Raw genomic sequence first — 24,149 nt, 5'->3', positions numbered from 1 at the left:
TGTCATTTCAATACATGTATCCTATTTGAGTTATGAAGATCCTTATTTCATACACCTTGGTGGTAACGTTTTAGAATACCACTTCATTACTAAATGCAGCAGTTTTGTTGTATATTCACTCTTAGATTCCTGTGTTTCTGAGCTGTGTTAAAGGTGGATGATGGTTTGATGCTCTGCATATCCTCCATGCAAATGCCACACGACAGAGATGGATACAGGCATGTAAGCATGAAGAACAAATCTCAGCTGATGCAGTAAATGTTAATGCCTTTACAAGCACCTAAGAACGACCTCTCTTAAAATGGAACTTCTCGCAAGGTTGATAGCTGTTGGGTAAACTTGTTCTTCTATGAAGGCTATGTCATCTAAGAAAGCAGAGTATCATTTGGCTGTAGGCTTCTATGGAGGATAATTCTAAGACAAATACATTTGGTTTTATAATCATACGGCTGTTAACTTGTTGAATTGGGTCATAAAGGACAACAATCTCAGTAGAGTACATTTCTCTTTCGACTAAGGATCCACAATGGGATTACAATAAGAAACAACTCCCCAGGATTCTTTAATGAATCAGTGACCTCTCTGAATACCTTTACTAATCTTCAGACAGAAAGTCTACTTTTCTTTTACATCTATTTCTTGACAAGGATATTTTTACTATAAAACTCCTAAATGAGGAGCTTCCTGCTGCTTTCTAGCTCAAGAATCTCTCATCATTTTACCTTCCTGCTGCAATGTTGGGAATCAGCTATTTTCACAGCTTCCCTTTTACTTTGTATTTTACGGTGCCTGTTGTTGGGATCAAGATTTTAACTTAATTTTCTAATTTGTGTTCAGCTCTTTAAATGTCCCAAGAAGCCATTCCATACCAGATTTCACATTTTGGCTGATAAATTTTGGTGATCTTAAAGAGGAAAAAGCGCAGGGAGCCAGTTCCTTAAAGCCTTTGAATAATTTGAAATAGAAATGGTTTGGAACAGCTGATACATTGAACTCCGAACATTAGCCACTAAGAATGCTTAGTAGCTACTTTGATCAAGCTCTTTTTCCTGACAAAACTCCCTTTGAAATGAATAGGACAGAGGTTTCTTTCACTTCAATAGGGTTTCTCAGACCTAGGGAGAAAGGAGGACTTCATAACCTTTAAAAAGATTCCCCTAGTCCATTCATATATCTCCTGGAAAGCACAGCACTTTCTCTTGTGCTGAAGTTACTAAGCCAGCCTCCTGGCTACTTTTAGGTTCCCTTCCAGTGAAGCTTTACTTAAACATGAGATCAAAATGCTCTGTAATGAGGCTGCTGCTACCAAGGCAGAAATCCTGAATGTACAATGGCTGTATGAGTGAAAGATTTGTTAATGGGATCGTTGGCATCACTTTCACAGTCATTTCTTCACATCCTCATGCAGTGAATATCTGGAATGCTGCAGAACATAATTTTCTGTACACTTTGAGTCTTGGGGATTATTTTTATGTATTTACAGTCAAGTGTTTTGCATCCTAATACTCTCATTATCTTTCAACACTTCAGTCATTTCTGCAAGGAACTGCTCCATGCCCTTGCAGAGGCCATTAAGCACTGCTGGTTAGCTGTGTTTCTATACAGTCCACACATTTCTTTAAAGACATCTGGTACTTAGAAGGAAACAACATATAAAACAAATAACCACTACATGCTCATGACATCATATTTCAGTAATACACACTGACGATTCCTCATGTCAGCATAATATTGGCATCAAAAGTTTTGCTTTTGCTTGGTGTGAGACTAACGAACTGAGATGTACATTCCAACAGTGAGAAGGAGCAGAAAACACCTGCAAATAAACTACACCAGATACTACGATTCTTCAGGCTGTGAGCAAGCATTCCTGGGGCTAAATGTTATGCAGGTGTCTACAATTCATTGTCACGATTCAACTACTTAATTTTGAAACGTTGTTTTTTGGGGTTCTTCTTCACCAAAGCAAGTCATCTAGAGGTCATGTATTGCTCATCATATTTTGTTGCTTAAATTAATCAGAAAAACCGTAATATTTCACAGGATGAGGTCTAAGGATATACAGAAAGGATGTTTGGTGCTGGCTTAAAGCTAAGCTGCACAAAGTATTTATGCAAGTAGAAACTTTAGTTCTGGATATGTTCAGGTAGATGCAATGGCTTTTTGTACTACATGAAAAAAGCTCCGGCACACTGCAGGGCAAAATTCTAAAAGAATTGCATTGTTTGTGGAAATAAAATAATGGGATGAGTTCAGAGCTAAGAGCCACCTTAAGGGTAAATGCGCTGCATTTCTTTTGCTGTTGTTGTTTAAGCAGGGGAAAAGAACAAAACACGCAGAAAAAGGAAAGTCCTTGTCTTTTAACTTCTCCAAGAAGTATTGCAGGAGGAACTGCTTGTTCCACACAGCTAAATTAACCTTTTCAAACACGTTATCTCTACAGCAGGGCTGTAAGAGGACCCATAGAATAAAGAAAACCCATGAACCGTGAGCTGAAAATGTATTTCCTTTTCTTAAAGTGGAATCCATCCCCCTTTTACACTTTGTCAGCTATGTAGGGGAAGTTCACATTTGAGTGTTGGGGTTGGAACTACATGATCCTTGAGGTCCCTTCCAACCCGGGTCATTCTGTGATTCTGTGAGTGCAGTTTTAACTACCTGTTCTAAACTTGTGAAGCTGGGACCTGGCAGGTGAGGTCAAATTCAGTTCATCCTTTACATTAAACACCCAGTTTAGCAGCTGATAATTAAAACAATTTCAGACAGTTGCCTGGTGTGGGCATAGTCACAGTGTTTTCATCCTTTAATTAAGTCATCATCAAAATGCTAACCCAGCTTCTGAGCTTCCGAGAGCTACAGAGCTCTCTTTGCTACCACCTTCATTCCTATGGAACAGTTCATACTGCCATCCTTATGACAGCTTTCAGTTTCTCAGATGCAGCTGTTGGGCTCTGATTGTTCCAAAGGAGACACACAAGAAGTGCTGTTCCAGCCCAGGATTAATTTCACTTACAATCTCCTGATTGTTGCTGCACAGTAAGACTGAGAAACTAAAGCTGTTGCACAAGTGCGTTGCAATTACTCTTTGGAAAATGGCAACCATCTGCTTCTACCAACCAGTTGTGAATATCTTTCCTGATAACAAACCAACTTTGAGGGTTAGAAGTTTGGCTGCTTCCTGTAACTACTGAGCTAAAAACTACACCAATTTGAAACAGTCATGTAAAGAGGAGCATTGCTGAATGCATCTCACACACAATTTGGGCTACTACAAGCAAGGCTGGTATTTAGCTCTGAACTGCTTTACGATGTGCTTCTGTGTAAAAGGGTGTTAGTTCCAATGCAAGGCAAGAATTGTCTATGAACACAAACATTTTTTAGAGCAGAAGGGCATGAGTGAATGCACTACTCCAGATTGCCTCCAATTGAAGCTGTGTTTAAATAAATCAGTGTGCAGCGGTGCCTTATAGATTTGTTGGCATTCAGAAGCGATTTAGACACGTGTTTTAATCCCTAAGTAAGAGGAGGGTACACGCTCAGGTTCACTGACAGCAGCTTTTGCTAAGGCAGATCCTGACAAGTGTCACTCAATCACTGCTCTGACCCTGAGCAACCACAGCCTGGGCAGCACCAGCTCGGCAGTTTTCTTATGTTAAAACTGAAACAAAACACCTTTAAAGGTAAAATCAGGCACCTGCACAACTCCCTGCGGGCTTCTCCTGTGGAGCAGAGCTGCTGCCGGGCACGGGGAGTGAATGACTGACTGACTGACTGACTGTGACTAACTGACTGACTGACTGGCTAACTGACTGACTGACTGACTGACTGACTATCTGACTGACTGACTGACTGACTATCTGACTGACTGACTGACTGACTATCTGACTGACTGACTGACTGACTGAATGACTGACTGACTATCTGACTGACTGACTAACTAACTAACTAACTGACTAACTGACTGACTGTGACTGACTGACTGACTGACTATCTGACTGACTAACCAACTAGCTGACTAACTGACTGACTGACTGACTTTAACTAACTAACTAACTAACTGACTGACTGACTGTCTTCCCGCCTCCTCAGCGCTACTCCTCCGGTTCGAGCGTCCAGCCGGCAATGCACGCTCTGAGGAGCGAATCCCCCCGTACGCCGACCCCCATAGAACTACCTCACCCACCTCCCTCCATCCCGCTCCACGTCCCTCAGCCCCGCCCCTGGCTGCGCGCGCAGCGCACCCTCCTCCTCCTCCTCCTCCCGCCTCCCTCCCTCCCTCCGTTCCGTCCCCCCCCCGCTCCGGGTTCTCGCGGTGGCTGCCGGGATCGCTGGCCGCTTTGGTTAATGTCCGCCATGTTTGCCATGGCGCAGGGAGCGGATCGAGCGAGCCCGGCGCGGATCTAGGGCTGCGGGGCGTGCGCTGTGAGCTACGGGCGGCCCCGCGGAGAGCTGTTCCGGGGCGGCGGGACCCTCCATGGTGGTGCGGGCCGGGTGCGGGAGCGGCTGGGAGGCGGCGGCGCGGCCGCACTGAGGGCCCCCCCCGCCCGCCCGGCCCCGGGGTGTTATTGTGAGGGGGAGACAATGAGCAAACTCTCCTTCCGAGCCCGGGCGCTAGACGCCGCCAAACCGCTGCCCATCTACCGCGGCAAGGACATGCCCGACCTCAACGACTGCGTCTCCATCAACCGGGCTGTGCCGCAGATGCCCACGGGGATGGAGAAAGAGGAGGAATCGGTAAGGGAGCCGCGCAGGGGGGGCACCATTGTTTATCAGACCCCCCCCCCCCCCTCCCCTCACGGGAAATAGGCCATCGGCATTCACCAAGCGCACTACGCACGCTCCCCACCGCGGCGCTGCACGGCTTGGACGGGGCCCTGCGCAAAGAGCGCAGCGTAAACTGCTGTCCGACGCCGTAAGCGGGCCCTGCTCCGCCATCTTCTTTGCGTCCCGACTCGCGAGTGTTTTGATTAGCGGGGGGGAGGCCTTTACGTTAGCGTAAGGAGGAGGAAGGCGTAAGGCGCGTCTGTGAATGAGCGGGCGGGCGCAGCCGGCGTAGCGTGCTAAGGCCGCTAACCTTGGGGCGGGCTGCGGCTCGGGCAGCGCTGTGACAGGCGGCGGCGTGATCGGAGAGCAGCACAGCGGGGCTGGGGGGCAGCATAGCGGGGCTGGCGGTTCGGGTTGCCCGGCTTGAGCCTCCGGTGTTTGAAATGACTCCGTTGTTTTGGTAAACGCTGCTTGGAATAAACTTGTTTGCGCTTCAGCTGACGGGCTGCCGAAGTGATGGTGAAGTTCAGGCTGGTGCTCGTGTATGGATTTTTAGCTTTGGGTGATTCTGAAGTTTTTGTCTCTTTTCTGTAAGGAAACTTGTGCTAAATCCTACCGGGCTGTAAGAATGGGAGGTATGGAAGATTGAGGTGGGATGTCAGGGATGTCAGTTCTTTACTCTGAGAGTGGTGAGGTGCTGGAACAGCTGCCCAGAGAGGCTGTGGATGCCCCGTCCATCCCTGGAGCTGTTCAAGGCCAGGTTGGATGGGGCCCTGGGCAGCCTGGGCTGGTATCAATGTGGATGTTGGTGGCCCTGCCTGTGGTAGAGGGGCTGGAGCTTCACGATCCTTGAGATCCCTTCCAACCCAGCCATGCTGTGATTCTGTGTGCCCTGCAGTGTGGCTGTACAGGGTATGTTCTGCAGGAGGCTCGATATGAAGCAGTCAGAGAAGCAGCAAGGAGGTGCAGAGTGAGACACGTTATCAGGGCACAGCGTTCATCTGTGCCACTGATGGAGAGTTTGGGGTACTGCTGTGTGCTGACAGCTCTGTTTATGGGGTGGGTCTCAGCCCAGTGCCCCACAAGCGGTTTTAAATGTAGATTTCTGTGACAGTGGCATGTAAGGCTTTTCTGGGTATAGATGGCTGTAGTTAAATATATATGAATATACATATTATATGAATAAATATATATGAATTCACTCCAGCCAGCTCTTTTTATTGGTTTTTTTTTTTGTTTTTTTTTTTTTCATAGCAAATGTTGCTGTTATTCACAGGGACTTCTGTGGGGAGGGAGCTGCTCACCTGTTCATTTCTGACATCTCCACTACTCAGGAGTCTCAGGGAATGGTTTGAAACTGAGACAGGGGAGGTTTAGGTTGAATCTTAGGAAGTTTTTCCCCCAGAGGGTGGTGACGCACTGTTCACAGGTTGCCCAAGGAGGCTGTGGATGCCCCATCCCTGCAGGCATTCAAGGCCAGGCTGGATGTGGCTCTGGGCAGCCTGGGCTGCTGGTTGGTGACCCTGCACACAGCAGGGGGTTGAAATGAGATGAGTTTCGTGGTCATTTTCAACCGAGGCCATTGTGATTATTTGTTTGTATGCTCAGCCCTCTGCTGGGGTTACGGCTGTTGGGGTGGCTGCTGTTCACTCACACACACATACAGCTCAGTGGTCCCAGAGCCAAGGGGTGACTTCCAGTACTGACTGAACTGGCTATAACCATATTTACCCATTTCCAAGACTTAAAACTGCTTGATGCATCTGCCTCGTACCTTACAGCCTCATTTCTCTAGTAGAGGAGTATGATTTGCTTTGTTCATGATTGAGTTTTTTTGCATCGAAAGACACGAACCAGAGTGCTTTTATTTTTTTTTTTTGTGTGATTTCATTCTTATTATCTTTCAAGTAGTACTATTATTTGCTACGTCAGCCTGAAGTTAGTGGTGATTCATTGTTATCGCTCATTTCTAATACTATTTCTGAAGTTATTTGGACGAGGAATTAAAGCGGTGCCGAGTCCCTGTGGTTCAGGCAGGGTGTTGGAGCTCACCGCTGGTTGTCACATCTGGTGTGTGGGTGTGAGCATCTTCATTGGACTTTTGTTTTGATCTGATCTTGATGAAAATTCCTGTATTATTTCCGTCTAAGTATCTTAAAGATTTACATGTGCTCGAAGCGTTTCACAAATCAGCTGCTCTTCTCGCTCACACGGAGGTTCCTGCTGTGAAGGGATTAGGCTTCTGGTATGTTGTATGTTTATGTTAGTGAGTGTTTATCATTTATCCTGAATTAAACCCGAGTAGGAAAGCGTGTGGGTTTTCTAATCTCCTGTAAGAGGGAGCTCATAATTAAACAAAAGTAGGAAGCTTTTCTCATGTGTGTTTCAGAAACGGAGTGTGAGCGTTTTGTGGTGTTTTTCTGCTGCTGAGTAAGAACCGTATCTCACCAATAGAGAGAGTAGAGAAGTCCTCGTGTTGTTTGTTACTGCCCAGCTATCTGTTTGGTGATTGAATACACGGTAACAAAGAGCACTCTAACATCAGAAGAACCTTTCTTAATGAGACACGCATTCAGCCCCAGGTCTCTCAGAAGTGAATTTAACTTTGCTGGAGTTGTTTGGAAGTGGTGGCAGTTGATAAGAGCGATGATGGTGGTAATTTAAAGTAACAAGATTGTCTGGTCACGGGTGCCTGAGTGCTCACCTGGAAATTCAGGTGTGAACATTGTTCCCTGCATCTGGGTTTGATGCTGCATGGCAGAGCTGAGGGTGTCTGGGGAGAGGAAGTGCATGAAAGGCAAAGTAAGGACGTGGCTTCAGGTTATTAAAATGCTGACCATGTGGATGAGAAGTGAATTTCATGCTCAGTCCCTGTGTGATCGCCGCAGGATGCTCTTTTACTGATCATACACTTAAAGCTCAATTTTGACTATTTTTAAAGGCTGGGAATAGTAAATCTGAATTATTATTATTATTTTCTTGCTTTCTCCTCTGTTCGTATTCTTTCTATCCCTTTGTTAACTCAGTCCCTGTTGTAGCACTGGAAACTTGAGTTCATCAGCTGGCTTGCAGGGCATCCTGGAGCTCATAGCACTGCTGAAGCAGCTCACTCCTTTGAAGGCAGATCGCGTTCATTTTACTCAGGTCACGCTTTCTTGTTTGGATACTTCTGCTGATATAGAGTAACACGGTGAACATTTCTGCTGATACAATGAATAGAACGAGTTCAATCAGAAGCACTTGAAAATATGTGCATATAGGCCAGAAGGGATCGTTAATTTTATGGCTGCGCTTGCTTTTTAAAGCACAAAAAAAAAGGAAGTTGTGCACCCATCCTGTATTTGCATTTCAGTTTGTGTATCCTTATGCCAAAGGAGGTCTCTTGATTTCTGTTTAGTAGATTAATTTATAGTCGCTTCATGATATTCCTGTAGAGGGGCTTCATGCCGTGTATGTGAACATAAACACATGGATGTTAGTTGCAGGCTTCAGGAAGGCTCTGCTTTTGGCCTTCCTGGCTGTTGTTGAAATATTTCATGTTTTACAGGTTGTCCTTTTTTCTGTTCCCTGTATTTATAAGGAGATGAATGAGGTCATGCCGATAGTTACTTGTAACAAATAAGAGCAAGTGGTTTTGTTTAGTACCGTTCTGTTGCCTGAAGTTGTGCTGCCTCATGTCTTCTGCAATGAAATCAGAGAGTTTGGAGGTGTGCACAACAGTGTCTTTGCTCCTGCTTTTGTTTTCTGGTGGTGCTCCAGGTGCTTTGACGTGGTTACTGGGAAGGGTGCTTCTTTTACAGCTGAGTTTGTGTATGGAAGTGCTGCAGGTGATTGCTTTCAAAGCATAAATAGATTTAGCTGTCGCTTAGCAGATTTATACTGAACTGTGTGTATTAACCTGTGGGTGCCTTAAACAGCTTCAGTTTGTCAGGGGGAGGTCGGGTTCTGTTGCTTGCTGTGCTGTCAGCCTCTTGGGCTTCTAGGAAGATGCCTCAAGAAAAGCAATTAATGAGGTGATGAGCAGAAGTCATTACCTGGTGCTATCTGAAACTCACAGGCTTGAAGAGCACTAGGAAACTAGGTGAATAAGTACATTAATGGACATTACATGAGGAAAGTAGACAACTTAGATTGGAATAACTAATTCAATTTATATTCTCCACAGTTAAACTTGTGAAATCGTGATATCCTGACTGCATATTGTCTCTGCCTTCCCATTGCATCTAGAGGAGAGCTTTGCAGTCTGTTTGCTCTTCTATTGAAGTGTTCAGTCTTTCATTATAAATCTTCTTGCTCATATTTGAGTGGAGATGCTAGCAGTTCTAGCTGCTGGGAGATTGCATCTCCCCACAAAGCAAAGACAGCAGAGTTCCTTGGGGAAGGGAGAAATGGCTTTGTGTGGTTCACACCGGAGGCTGATGTGCAGGTGGGGCCACGTTACTCCCAGTGTAAGTTAACTTCTCAGTTTGAGTTCGGCACCTTTATGTGTTTACTGATTTACCTATTTACTTGTTCTTGTGTGTATTTGGGGGCTGATCTTCAGGTCTTACGTTCGTTACGTTACGTTAAGTTCTCCCTTACTGAAGCCCATTGAATCAAACAGTGCTGTTCCTTGCAAGTGCATTTTCCAGCTCAGTTTCCCAGCCATTATTTCAGTTTTCAGCTGTCATCTTCTGTCCCTGCCTCCTGTTCTTTTACCCGCAAAATACTTCTGTGGCCAACAGAAGCTTCCTTTCACTCTGTGACTTCTACTTTTTAATGACCTATTTGGTAATTTCTGCCTTAGTGCTCTGCAGGTTGGGTTTTGTTAACTGTGGTTGGGAATGAAAATCCCAGCTGATGGGCTCGGAGCCCAAATGAGCAGTCAGCTCCCTGGTGACCTGTTGAACTCAGCTTTGCCTTTGCTCTGGGTGTAATTATGTGGCTGAAGGTAAACAATACAAAGATTTGCCCTTAAAACTCATCATCAGTTTATTAGTGCTTATCACATTAACACCTATCAGCTAGCCGGTGACAACTGCTTCAAGTATAAGCTTAGTCTGTGACAAATGTCAAGTCATTTATCTTTGTGTGCTTTCAAGATACAGCTGAGCCTGCAGCCAGTAGGTGCCCTGCATCTCCCCGCTGCCTGGTGTTTGCTTTACTGCTTCCTCAGGCTTCTCTGAGAGTTGAGCCCCATCCTGCTGCCTAGCTGCCAAAAAGTGAGTGTTATATGCTCTTAGGGGAAGCAGTGGGAGCAGGTGGGGTAGCAGGCTTGGGTGCAGAGGAGCATGAGACTGCTTTCCTGAGATTAAATGGGTTCAGCCTTATCTTAGCACTTAATTTAGATGAAGTTGCATTTTGGCTGCAGGGCACAGTCCTTAATGCCAGTCCAAAAAATGTGCCTGAACTCATTTGGGTGTCAGGCTGGGAGCAGTGGGATCTCGAGAGCTGGCAGTTCACACTGCAGCTTCACACAGGGCTCTCCCTTGCAGGTAGGGCTCAGGGTGTATAACATGCTCAGGAGGAGGCTTTGCAGTTGAGACTGTGCTCTGTAACATCTCTAATGCAGGTAGGGGTATTTTCCCTCTTTCTTTTAGCTTAAGGGAAAGAAATACTTGGGGCAGCTGCAGAGGTGGTGTGATTTTGTGTTGCTACTTCTAGGCAAAATTCAGCAGTAGTCAGCTCTGTGCAATTTCCGTGTCAATTGACATTAGTTGAGATGTCCTGTTTGAATAATTCAAATCAGCAAGCATGAAATCTGCTTGTATTAATCTTGTTTTTAATTATTTTTTTCACAAGAGATCATTCTGATGGCTGCTAAACATTCAGGAGGTTATTTGGAATTTATTTTGCCAACCAAACTACTACACCGTGCTTTGGGTTTACTACTGCTTTGCCTTGGCATCTTCATCACATTCAAACTTAACCATTTCTAGAGATAAGTGCTCCCATGCTTACATAAACAAGATAGCATGACACCTTAGGTGTCATGAGTGCTATTATTAGTGCACATCAATTGCAGAACTGATATTTGTGTAAAAAGGGGAGGAAATCAAAACTCGATTATTGCACTTAAAGGAAGTGAGAAATGGAAGAAAAGCCCCAACAACCTTTTTCTTTCGTTTTTTCTTTCTCTGGTGTGCTCCACGCCTCCCCAGTTCACCTACTTCAGTAATGGTTTTCTTTGTCTGTTCTTACATCTGTGTCTTCTGAAATCCCAAGGAGCCAGGGCCTGCATGGTGTGCATTGGGAGGCTGCCCTCCCCTTTGTTACATGTCAGTTCCCTGACACTTCTTATCACTGAAGGATTGTTCCCTTCCTTTTATCTCATCACACCCCCTGTGACACAGAGTCAGCATATTTCTAAGTGTTTTCTACCCCTTTTCCCTGGTTGGTTTCTGTTGTTACATTTTAATTTGTCATTTGGTTATTAGTGTTCTCCCATTCCTTTTGCTGAGGCTCACACTTCTTGTCTGCCAAACCACCTTGAATTGCATAACAAAGGCGATCTATGCTGGGAGCATCCTGGTGATGGTTCATCTGTAGTAGGGATTTATTTCTGGGAGAGAAGTAATACAAGTTAGAAAACTAAACAGTGAGTAAGCAACTACTTGAGTGCGGAAATGGGATCTGAAACGGTCCAGGTAATTGCATCTCTGAAGAGGGTAAAATTGCTGGGCTCCTTTGGCACCCAAGCTCTTAGTAGCTTCATTGCTAGGACAGTAAGCTCTCTGACACAAGGAACTGTTGTATTTTTTAATGCACGTCTCTCAGGTAAGCAGCAGTAAACATTCCTCTCTCTTGATCTCCAGCTTGAGAACGAGTTAAGGGGAAGACTCATTGTGGAATGTCAGTCTTCTAAAATAGTATTGCAGGATAATCTCATTAAGAAGTTAAGGATGTTGTGTGTAGGTGTACACGTCTGCATCTCTGCTTGTCACACTGGGGCAATCAAGTTACTCTTGCGGAAGCGGCTTTCAAGAAAATAACAGTAATTCCTTGGATGCGATTTGCTTGCAGTTTTTTTTCTCTTCAATGTTATACCTGGTATGTGCTGAGTGATACAAACGTATCACAAGCTGCTAAGTGGATACATTTACTGGATGTTAAACTGTAACAGTTCTTTCTGAAAGGGATGCGCTGGCACCTGGAAACAAAGTGCTCCTTTTTTCCCCCCTCTTTCCTTCCTCTCTTTTCTCTTTTTCCCTTCTTCATTCCTAAAGCTAAAGCTAAATAATAACAATCTTACCAAGTCTTACCCAGCATAGGGAGTTCTGTGAATCTGTGGGGTGAAGTCACGCAGTGTGGTTCACGTTGCTGCCCTCCTGCATTGAGCTATGTGTAGCAGCAGCACACTAGCAGCATGTTTGTTTTTCTCCTTCCTACAGTCATAATTTGGCAGTGAGGAAGGCAAAGTGGCATGGGGAGTGGGAAATGAGTCTTGTGAAAGGAGGAGGGGGGGAGTTTGCATTGGATAATCACGACCTGGCTGGCAGAGAACTTGAGAAGTAGTTTGGTGAGTCCTTCCTGCATGCAGGGAACATCACACTGTCTTCTGCTGGCTTTTTAAAGCCGCTTTCCACAGCCAGCCAGAAGCCCTGCATGGAAACTGGGGGAGGAGTTCTGGTCCTATAAAGCACCCTGCCTTGGGTACAGGGTTTGGATGTAGCATGCAAGCTGTGGTCTGCCCAGTTCTCCATACTGGTCTGTAACAGAGAGAACCTTTTGAGAGATCCGTGACCTGAGGAGACAGTGCAGGCAACGGAATGGATTCTGTTGGATCATGGTCAAAAAAAAGACCCCAAACAACTTGATATGCTAATTCACTACAATACTTGCTTTCCAAAATCAATTAGAAATGAAGCTGGGAGTTTCTCTAAGATACCCATTGCTGTCTCAAGGGTGAAAATCACTGTGGTGTTTTCCTGCTGTACATGTGACTGCTTCAGGTAACTGCTTTCCTTCCTGGGGCAGAGGAAGGACAAGGAAAGGAAAAAAAAGCTCTGTAGGCACTCTGTATTTTTTGGGTGTCAACCTGCTCCTCAGTGCTGAGCAGTAAAGGAGGCAGTGCCTGTTCCTGAGGCAGGCAGGGCTGTCACACAGGGCTGCACTTTGGTTAGCATTGCCTTTGAGCTTCAGATTGCTCTTCTTCAGGTGCTGTTTTCAGATGTCTCTGAAACTTGTTGTTGGAACTGTGGTTAGGACTGTGCAAGGCCGGCCTGCTGATCTCATACCAAAACTTCTGCTTCGGAATGTGTACGTTAAATGTAAAAATGCCAACTAATAGCAATTCCTGATTTGAATCTAGTGTTGGGCAAATCAACTAGCTGGGCTGTGGTAAGGTTTTCTCATGCTTCTTTCGTTTGTTTCAATTCCTTTTTTGGTTGGAGGTAGAAGGGAAGGTGGCTCTATGTTAGCAGAGAAGGAGCCCATTCAGAGTAGGTGAAGCTGTTAACAAATTCACTTTCCTTTGCCATCGTGCTTACAGTTGCAATGGACTGCTATGAAGTCCAAGCCATTTGTCTTAAAAGAATCAATGTTAACAACTAGGCTGGGGTGTGTTTTTTTTCCTCTGATGTCCTGGTAACATTGCTGCAAATGTTTCTTTCCTAAAGTCAGCTGCCTTCAAAACAGCTCAGGTGAGTGTGTGACAGTCACACCTGCTTACTTTTGTATCTACCCCGTAGGTAGGGATGAAGAAGAGACCAGGTGTATTCAGTAAGTCCTGAAGTTGTTTCTCCGAGGGAGCTGTGTCCAGTAAGGAGCTGCTTTGTGCACTTTCGTAACGAAGACAAAGGTCAGCTTTTCAGTGTTAGGATGGTGTTTAACCACAGGGATATCCAGAAAATTAGTGCTTGCCCAGAATATTAGAGCATTTATTTAAAGTACAAGGAAACTATTTCAGGGAGAGTGCTGTGGGAGGCAGTTGTGTGAACTTAAAGGATAAAGGAAAAAGCAAACTGCTGCTTCAACTTGCAGCAGTAGAATAAAAGGGATGTTTCTGTTGGTAAATACTCTTTTCAATGGGAAAAATAGTGTCTGGTGTTGGTTCTTTCATCTATAATGTAATAAAAATGATTACAAAGCTCCAGCATGTTGTTGTCTGTGTGGCTGATGGGTAGTAAAGGTACTTGTGTGGTTAATGTGAATGGAGACAAGGGGTCTTGTGCTTGGAGAACAATTGTGTTTTAACTGTGTGTTAAACACAGGGGTGTTTCTAGTTCTGTTGCTTTGGTGCCCAGAAAAACAGCCTGAAGTATGCAGAGCTTTTAGTCAGGTGAGTAAGAAGGGTTTGGTTTTCAAAGAAAATAATGGTTAGTGACTGACAGATGTTCCCTTTAATCCCTATGGCAGCATGTTGTGCGTTTCTCTCATGCTCACTCAGTGTGTGTGAGAGCCTGGCATCTCCCCTGCTGCAGAACCAGGTACAGGTGGAGAAATACTGTGTGTCTTTCAAGAGAATAAGAGGGAAGGAGAATGCACTGTGCGCTGGTTGCTAAATGCATTGTTAGACCTTGAAAGCTGGCTTTGGGTTGAGTCAAGCCATTTAATTAGACTCATTTATTTATAGATCTTCAGGGTGTGTTTGAACAGAACAGTTTCTGGGCCTGGAATTTGTATTTTCTTTAAGTTCGTGTTCAGTAGAAAGTTAGTTCATTTCTAATTGCAAAAATGATGTATTCTCCCCATTTCTTTGGAAGCTCTACTGATTGAGTGACAGTAGCGCTTCCAGAGCTCTTTGTTTGAAGGCTGTGTCATGCTTAAAGACATTGTATAGCTAAGTGAACACTGACACCTATTTTCAGCCTTTCCTTGGGAACTCCCTGAACACCTACCAGCAGTGTTATGGAAACTGAGAATGGAATTACTCATCTGTGCAGTTCAGTGGGCCATGGAGCAGCGCGCAGAGCCTCAGCGTGCTTTGAGTTTTGGTTGCTGTGTGCCCTCCTTTCCTGCTTTCCATGGAAGTGAATCCTTATTTACTCATCTACTCGTTCATTACCAGAGGCAGCAATTGCACAGGCAGCCTCCGTGTGCCCTTCCTGCCAGCACTGAGCTGTGCGGTTAGCAGGCAACTCCAGGGATGCCCACAGAAAACAGCTCAGTAATGAAACAAATTTGGTTTCAGCTGAATTACCTGCTCAGCACTGTGAGGCTTTCCCAGACAGCTTTGTGGTGGAATGACGGATTTATTCAGCGTGTTTTAACTCCAGCACATCACACCAGATATGTGATCACACTCTGCTCTTAATTCTAATAGCGCTCACTTGGGAGCCTGATGGTTTGATTTAATGTTGCTTCATCTGCTACTGGAGATTCCCAGAGCTGCTCTTCCAGTCACTGATTTGTTATATTCTAATTTCCCAGAAATTGCATTATTTTCATTTCTGCAACATTTTAATATTGAAGAGGCCGTAATTCATTGTAAAAACCATTGACATATTTATAAGGATAGGCTTTTGTTCAGTGCTCTTTTTGTATATAATGCTCTGTTGAATTCAAGAGGAAGAAGTCCTGTTCTCGAGAGGGTTTCCCAGATGTGGTGCAGATCCTGCACTTAAATTGCTGAGGCTTGGGCTGCTCTGCTGGGGATGTGCCCCATCTGTGGGGCAGGGCAGTCCCTGGAGCTGCTGGTGGGGTGGGTACCCCCAGGGAGTCAAAAAGAAAGCATCAAAGGCTTAACTGCTGTTTATGAGGATGGACAGTGATAGGACAAGGGGAAATGGTTTGAAAGTGAGACAGGGGAGGTTTAGGTTGGATCTTAGGAGGAAGTTTTTCCCACAGAGGGTGGTGACGCACTGTTCACAGGTTGCCCAAGGAGGCTGCGGATGCCCCATCCCTGCAGGCATTCAAGGCCAGGCTGGATGTGGCTCTGGGCAGCCTGGGCTGCTGGTTGGTGACCCTGCACACAGCAGGGGGTTGGAGCTGGATGAGCACTGTGGGCCTTTGCAACACAGGCCATGCTGTGATTCTGTGCTTATTCTAGCAGCTGGCTGCGTGGGAATGGCTGGGGACCTGAAGCCCCTGCAGGAGGCACAGAATGGTTGTGTAGGTTGGGGAGAGGTGAGCGGATTAGAGCGGATTTCCAGGTCGATTTTCTGCTGCCACTCTTTCTCTCACATTCTGGGAGTTGCAGGTGAGAGCACTGCTGTGGAGAAAGAAACCTGTGGGCTCCTGGCTCCTTGAGAGAATGGTCACTAAGCTGTGAGGCTGCAGCTTGCAATGATTCCGTGGCAGTTCAGTCTTCTGTCCTGTGAGAGTGAAATGAAGTGGTATCTGTTCAGGGAGTCTATGCTTTTAAGTGTTATACAGTGAGGACACTTCATCACTTAACTGTCTGAACTTCTGAAGAAACAAGCTGGTAGGAGCTACTGGGGAAACAGGAATGAGGAAATTAGCTATTCTTTTGATTTGAAACTGCTTGTATTAACGCTTTAGAGGACTTAATGTGTATGCAAACTGGTCTTACATACATTTTCTCTATGGTAGCTTTTAATGAGTTAGGAAATCAGAGCTGGTATAAACCAAACAAGGATGTTTTGTGTGGTTGGAGGGATGTTTTCACAGTCTGGTAGAAGGTTTGTGCTTTGTCAGAGCAGTTATCAGCTTGCAGCTATGTTCAGAGGAGCTCAAAGATCTGTTAGGAACCTCATGGCTCCTGAGTGATGGAGAACCCATCTCTTGTCACTAACCTGGAAGCAAACATCCTGCTGTCCTCTAAAATACCTGACTTACCTGGAATTTGTGTACAAACCCAGGAAAACAGTATGAGAATAAAAACAGTATGAGAATAGGATGATTGTCTTTGTAAATACTTCTGTAATTAAACTCTTCACTTTCTGTCTTGCAGGAACATCACTTGCAACGGGCTATCTCAGCACAACAAGTTTTCAGAGAAAAGAAAGAGAGCATGGTTATCCCAGTTCCTGAAGCAGAGAGCAATGTGAACTATTACAATCGTTTGTATAAAGGAGAATTTAAGCAACCAAAGCAGTTCATTCACATTCAACGTAAGTTAGTGAATATTGGTTTTGTGGTTTTTTTTCCCTTTAATTAAGTAATCTTCAAACAAGCTCAGTGACAGTGTTGCTGCGGTATTCAGAAACTGAGAGAACTCAAATCCAGGGGGGATCTGTGTATGTAAATTCCAGTTTATCTTGTAAATTTCTGGGAGAATTTAAGGATAAAGGTGAGGTTTCTTCTGTTTGTTTGTGAGCTCTGTACTGATTTGCGTGTTGATGTGTGGTAACTGGCAAGCCTTGTCTTCTGTCAATCCAAAAATTGATTCAAAACCCTTTAATTCAGAAGTTTAATATAAATGGAAATGAAATAAATAGAGGAGGTTTTATAAGGCAATCAGCCCTGATTCTACTGGCTGCAACAAAGTTCTGGAGGGTTCATTTTCAGTTAGGGTAGCAGTGATTGTCAGGCTATTTGCTGTAGCATTTGAATCTTTTCCACTGCTGTGTGTAGTAGGAGTTATTTTGTGTTTTCCTCTTATTTTGCTGAAGCTCTTTCTGTAGGGAACTGGGTCTCAAAAGATCTGAAGTCCTAATTAATTAATCATAGTTGTCTCTGGATGTTCCGTTGACAAGTATTTATGTTTCAGCAGCTTAGTTGTTCCTTGGCAGGCAGTCATGTTTGTCCTTTGCAGCATGTCATTCCTGGGGGTAGTTTTGTGGCTTGGACTTCCCTTGGAGTTAATCTCTGTAGCAAACCCTCAGATGCAGTTAATGCAGTGGTTTATCACTCAGTACATTGCAGCAGAAGTTCAGTGCTGAGTTTCCTCAGGGAGAACTTCTCTTACCACCAGTTCTTGTCTTTGTTTATTTGCATTGGAAAGACTTTGGACACAGAGGTGTGCTAGAACATCTAGAAAAGGAAGTACACTCATCTTGCTCGTTCTGGGTTTTGTGCAGACACTGTGGGCAAGTGTTGATAAACTGTTCATCACGTTTTGTTGTTGTCTGCAAGAAGCTGTTGGTCTGTAAGGAGACTTGAGCAGAGAAAGCATTTTATGCTTGTCTGCCTTCAGCTGTCCTTACAGATGTAACTGAGCTTCGAGTCAGGCAAAGATACTTAAATCCAAATGCTGATGTCTACTGAAGATCCTTAGGTATTTTCTCACTAGCACAGTGAAGTCCCTTATTTTCCTAAGTGTTTATAGAGTAAAAGAGTTTTGGAAATAACACATTCAAGATCTTCTATGATGCATTGGAGGCAATGCTGGTAATGTAAGATGTGAGTTAAAGGAGATGAAGTATTTCTCTTTTTAGTAGAAGAAACAAACCTGCAAGCAAGGCAGGTTGATTAAACTGAGACAAGGCTGCTTTTCCTGTACATTGCCAGAAATGCTGTTAATACTGCTAGCAAACAGGATTAAAGTGTTAAATATAAATAATGTTGGTGTGTGCTTTGTCTTGCTCAGACTCTGTCTTTCTGGGGACCCAACAGAAAGTATTAGAGCTGAAAATAAACATCAGATAGTGCTTCAGAATAGTACTCCAATGTAGCCTGGTTGCAGTAGGTGTGATATAAAGCTGCTTTGTGCTTGTGGTCACTGCTTAGCAGTTGTTCTAATGCTGAAAGCAAGAAGAGTAACGCTCTATGTGCTTTGGCCATGGAGGCGGCATAAGCCATCAGGTGACAAGAGGCTGCGTATTACATTCCACATGTGTAGTTATTAACTAAGAAATTATGAATAACCTGAAATAATTTTGCAGTTCATCTTATAGACAAGGATGTTCATCTTTACTAGAATAGTTTTTATGTGTACTACTAGCTCAAACTAGAGGAAAGCTTGTTTCTTAGTGAGACACAGATATACACAAAAAATATCCACTATCAACAGTAAGAAACAACCTAGAGGGTCCTACAGCTGATGCTATTGTATGTAAGTTATGTTTTCATAACTTTCATTAAAAAGAATAGTGATAACCATCTAATGCTTTATCACAGGTGATGTAGCCAGATCTTTTCAAATGCAGTTTTGAACACTCAGTATTATGTTGTATGAGTTGAAGTCTAGTTACTCTGTTTAAATAAAAAATAAAAATTAATAATAATAAAAGTAGTGAAGTGTCTATTTCTCATAGTTTAGAGTTACTTTTTATTGTTCTTTAATTACACTTCCCACATTTCAGGGACTGCAGTCCAACATGTAAAGTGGGTATTTGCATGGTACCTGCCTGCAGAGGTGTGTGGTGCAGGTGGGGAGCACTGGAAGCTCTGCTTCATTCCAGCTTTACAGACAGACCTGCCACCGAGGTGGTGGTTTACTGCTTTGGTAACTACTTTGGGTATAATTACCATGATGTGGTTCTTCATTTGCATTTGGTCAGCACAAGTATTTGCTGCCAGCAGGATCAGTGCTGCTCTTCTGTTCTTAATGCCAGCACCCTCCTTGTAGCAGCTGTGCTCTGGGGGGAGCTAACCCAGGAGCAGATTTGGCAGGAAGCTTATCTTTGGCTTGCTTTGGTTAGGTGGACCTGTGGGTTTCTTGTTTCTTTGGCTTGGCTCAGCATGTGGTTGCTGAGGTTGGTGCAAGGAATGTGAAAGAACGCGTGGCTGCTGGGGAGGAAAGCTGGTGAAAGCACTTGGTTTAGTTGTAATTCACACCTGGATCAGCTTAATGACTGCTGAACCACAGCCTTAATTTTGTTAAGTAAACTAAATTAGATAATTTAGCTACACTAAACTCTACTTTATGTACTTTAACTTCTGAACAAATTGCATTTCCATAGTTTAATATGAACTTAATATGTAGAGGAGCTCAAGTAAACAAAAGCCAATCCCTCTGTGAAAGCTACTGTCATCAGGAGTGGTTGCAGTGGTGAAGGGTGTAAGCTAGAAGGGTAGTTTTGCAACAGCAATTAGCAAGCCAACAAGTTCTGAATGTTAATTTGAGGTAAGGCTTAGCGATAGGATCATGGAGGCCCTTCTCTTCAGTGCACTGTAGAAGCATGTGGCATGGGGAGGGACAGATGCTTTGGAGTAAGAAAAGGACATTCATTTCTCAGCCACGAGAATCTCCCAGGAACTAACAGGAAAAAGGATTGTAAGAAGTCGGCTTGTGACTGAAGTGTCACGTTGGTTGGTTCTAAAATGCTAACCACTTGCAGGGCATCTGAAATACTGTGCTTTCTGGGCCTGATGTTAGTTCTCCACTGACTTCTGTAGGCATGAATGAACAGCTATGTCTGTTCCTATGGCAGAGGCAGAAATACAGATAGGTGGCCACATTGGGCAATTCACATCATCTGCATATTGAGTCCAGCCTTACCGGAGAGCAGCTCCAGGATGGAAACTGGCTTTTCCTGGAACCAAACACAAATAAGGAGTAAGGATGTCTCAAAGTGTGTTTGAAAGAGCAGCAGTGGGCAAGCTTCAGGGAGAGAGAGTGATTCTGTGAGCGTCCCAGAGCTGTGACATGCTAACTTGGGGTTAATTAACTCCTTGTGATTGCATGCAGCAGCTGAAGAATGGTAATCATGCATTTCTTTTGGAATGCAGTTGTTATTTCCATTGCCTCAGTGTCATTAACCTGTGGCCTCCATGTAACCTCCCTTTCATTTCAACTGAGCTGTGTTGGTAAGCACAGGCCATGACAAACAGTGCGAGAAGCACTGCCAGATGAAGAAGAGCATTGCTAGAATGTATGAAAGGCAGCGTGTGTGGCACAGGCTACCGCTGCTCTGACATTACCCGTATGCTTTTGTGGAGCAAAACGAGACTGGATTTATTCAGTGCTCCTGACAAGTGCATATTGGATACCTTTTATCTTCTGTATCTAGTCAATCTGATTGTCAGGATGTTTTTGTGGAGATGATGGTGTTGAGCTTGGCTTTTGTTGTTTCTTTCTTTTTAATGATTATTATTTCCTGGTTTTCAGCACTTAGCCTTTTTTTTAATCCATCAAATCTCAAGAATGAGTGCTGAGATTTTATCAGCTATTTAGGAAGTTAGATGGATTTGAGGTGTTATTTCGCCAGTGGTTGCACAGCTGATGAGCCAATATAACAGCCAAAGGAGGAGGTTCTGATTTCTCTTCCTTTCCCACTTGTGGTTGCCCCATGTGCATCCAGCCGGTCCTGCTGCTTGCTGGATGCATCTGCTCTCTCCCTTAGCAGAAAGCCATTCAAATCTCTGCAGTGCTGAATGTTCCTGCCACATGATGGGATCGTGTATGGCTCAGGTATTTCCAGCAACTCTTACTTTCCTCAGTGTGGAAATGAGGGCAGGTTTACAAGCACTGCTCCCAGCTTACAGGTGAACAGTATCTCCTCTGTCACGATGCTCCCCATGCTCACTGATGCTCTGGTTTTTAAAACAAAAGTTGACTTAGCATCCTGTTCACAAGGAATTACTGGCTTGTCTACTGGCAGGTAATGGGCTGGGTGTTTTTGTGCCTGAGGATAAACAAACAGTGACTCTTCTGGGCTCTCATGGCTTTCTGAGATCAACTCTGGAAGCCCTGCTTCAATCCAGCTTGTGGAGCAGAGAACCTTGCAAAGCAGTGTGGATATCCTCTCTGATAACTTTGGCCATCTCTCTTGAGCAGGGTTGCTTGAGTGTGATTTTACACTGCACATTACGACTGCGTTTGTTTTATAGGTTCGGGGAAACTTTTGCAATTTCCTTTTTGGAGAAAGCAGCAAGTTGATTCTCAGTAGGCCATCAAAGTCTGGAATGGAGTGCAGTGTGGGGCATCAATGGGCAGGGGAAGCACCAGCTACCAGGGCAAGATTCTTAGAACTCAGTGAAGAGCAGCTGGGGGTGGGGAGAGCTGGTGTCAGTCTGTCTGTGGGGAGAGGCTTCCAGCAGCACTGCGCAGTGCAGCAGAGCTTGGAGGCAGCAGGTTAGAGCTCCTGTGGGACAAGCCGCCTTGTTTGCACTCGTGGTTACCACTCTGCCTCTCCAGGTCCACAGGGAGAAACTGGAGTGAAGCTTACAGGACTGACAGTGCCCTGCACAGGTGGTTGCATTAGTCTCTGCACTGACACTCCGGCTAGCTCACTGCTGTTTGCTTATTTACTGGCTGTCACCCCATGCACTGTAGTAATCTCCTTTCAGTTGCATGGCCCTGCTTGGTGATTTTTGTTTTATTTTTTATTTTTTTAAATAAATGCAGCCTTATAGAGCTGCGTATTTTAAATAATATTCTTAGTTTTGATCTCAGCTTGCCATCACTGAAGCAGCAGGATCCAAGCAGTGCAGACTGTACAAGTGTCAGTCTGATGTGCAGCTGCTGATTTTTACTTTGGTTTAGAGGAGATGTTTTGGGTCCTATGCCCAATAACAGTGGAATGTGCCTTTGTACCATCTGCATGGCCACTTCACTGAATTAATACTATTAATAATCCAATTAAAGCGTAGCTGTACTGCAGTAGTAGTAGTATTTTCTTGGAATATATTTTTAGAGTGTGTTTACAGTATGTGTTGATCCAGAGAAGCTTTCTGATTAAGTGCTACTCTCAGAATTAGTACAGTGAAGGGAGGTAGCTGTTCACAGCTGAAAACAGTAAGGGATTGCTGCCTGGCACTTCTGACATGTTGTGTCTGAGTGTGAGTGCCTCTCCCCAGCTTTCGTGCAAGGCTAAATAAATTGTTTTGCGTGTTGGCAGTGGTTGAAGCTAAATTACTTCATGGGAATACAGCAGGAGCGCTCTCAGGCTGGTCTGATATGTGGAAGGAATGCATTACTGTGTAGCAGTCGACTGTGTGCTGTATGAAGCAGTATGCTCTAACTTGCTTTGAAGTTATTTTTGTAGTATTATTCTCATGGGTCTCCTGTTTCCTGCAGCACCTCAAATTGCACCAGGAAGCTTGGGTGCAGAGTTCCTTAAAGCTGCTGCTCAGATGTAGCTGTGACTTAAGAAGAAAGAGATAAGGTGGAGCTTTGGTTTGCTGTCTGATGCGCATAGAATATATGTCCCTAAACGTTCAGTGCTGTCAATACAATAATTTGTTGGTTGATTTATTTGGAGTGTTGTAGTTACTGTTTGATCTGAGAGAGTTTTGATATGGAACTTTAATTGCATCTAGTAGGAATTAGGGTTGCATAGGTTTTTCTCATATTCTTTGTGAAATTTCCTGCTATGGTATCCGAACGATACTTCTGCTTTTCATGGGACCAGAAGCATTGCTTAACTGTAGAGAATGAGTAGGGTGATCTGTAATAAAGACAGGAGCCTTGCTGTAAGGTCAGGAACATACTGTTTGTAGAACACAGAAAGATTCACGTTCTGATTTAGCAGAGGGTTGTTAGAGTTGGAGAGTAGGTTGCAGTTGGACTTGATGATCTTTAAGGCCTTTTCCAACCTGAGCAGTTCTATGATTTGCTGTATCTAGAATTGAGTTGGTTTTGGAGAAAAAGCAACACCTGACTTTGCATCAGGATTTGTCTAACATTCATCAACAGCAGATCGTGCCCAACCAATCTGATGGCATTCTGTGCTGGACTGGCAGCATCAGTGGACCAAGGAAGGGCAACTAATGTCATCTGACTGGACTTGTGCAAGGCAGCTGACATCATCTTGTACCATACACTTATCTCTAAATTGAGGAGAGATAGATTTGAAGGGTGGACTGCTCAGTGGATAAAGAATGGGCTGGATGGCTGTAGCCAGAGGGTGGTTGTCAATGACTCTACATCCAGGCGGAGTCTGGTAATCAGTGATGTCCCCCAGGGGTCCATCATGGGCCCTGTGCTCTTCAACATGTCTGTCAATGGCTTGGACTGTACGGTTGAGCGTACTCGTAGCGATTTGCTGATGACATTAAGTTGAATGGTGCAGTCAGTATGATAGAAGGAAGGGGTACCATTCAGAGAGACCTGGACAGTCTTGAAATGTGAGCCCAAGAGAACCCAACGAGGTTCAGTAAGGCCAAGTGCAGGGTGTTGCGTGTGGGTTGCAGCAATCCTACATTTGAATACAGACTGGGGAGATGAGCTCCTAGAGAGCAGCTCTACAGAGAAGGACTTTGGGGTCCTGATGGATGAAAAGCGGGGTATGAGCCAGCAGTGTGTACTTGCAATTTGGAAAGCCAATGGTATCCTGGGCTACATCAACAGATGGGTTGCAGTGGGGTGAGGGAGGGGACTGTCCCCCCTCTATTCTGCCCTTGTGAGGCCTTATCTGAAGTGCTGTGCCCAGATCTGGGGTCCCCAGCACAAGAAAGCTGCAGAGCTGTTGCAGTAGGTCCAGAGGAAGGCCATGAAGATGATCAGAGGGCTGGAGTACCTCTCCTGTCATGCAAAGTTGAGGGAGCCGGGCTTGTTTAGCTTGGAGAAGAGAAGGCTGCGTAAAGACCTCATTGTGAACTTCCAGTATTTGAAAGGAGCTTACAGGCAGGAGGAGCACCGACTTTCTATACAGGTAGATAGTAATAGAACAAAGGGG

The 24,149-nt window shown here is 44.6% G+C and overlaps 1 protein-coding gene across 1 annotated transcript in view; it reads left to right on the top strand.

Moving 5' to 3' along the window:
* The first annotated feature begins 4,323 nt into the window (after nucleotides 1-4,323).
* EPC2 (enhancer of polycomb homolog 2) overlaps nucleotides 4,324-24,149 on the top strand; it is a 38,315-nt gene continuing 18,489 nt past the window's right edge. Inside the window, exons 1-2 of the mRNA XM_015869267.2 lie at nucleotides 4,324-4,734; nucleotides 16,598-16,757. Coding sequence (XP_015724753.1) covers nucleotides 4,582-4,734; nucleotides 16,598-16,757 — 313 coding nt within the window. The 5' untranslated portion in view covers nucleotides 4,324-4,581. The remainder of the gene's footprint in view (nucleotides 4,735-16,597; nucleotides 16,758-24,149) is intronic.

The sequence above is a fragment of the Coturnix japonica genome, chromosome 7, assembly GCF_001577835.2.
Source record: "Coturnix japonica isolate 7356 chromosome 7, Coturnix japonica 2.1, whole genome shotgun sequence".
Taxonomy (NCBI): domain Eukaryota; kingdom Metazoa; phylum Chordata; class Aves; order Galliformes; family Phasianidae; genus Coturnix; species Coturnix japonica.
This window is presented reverse-complemented; position numbering and strand designations above follow the sequence as displayed.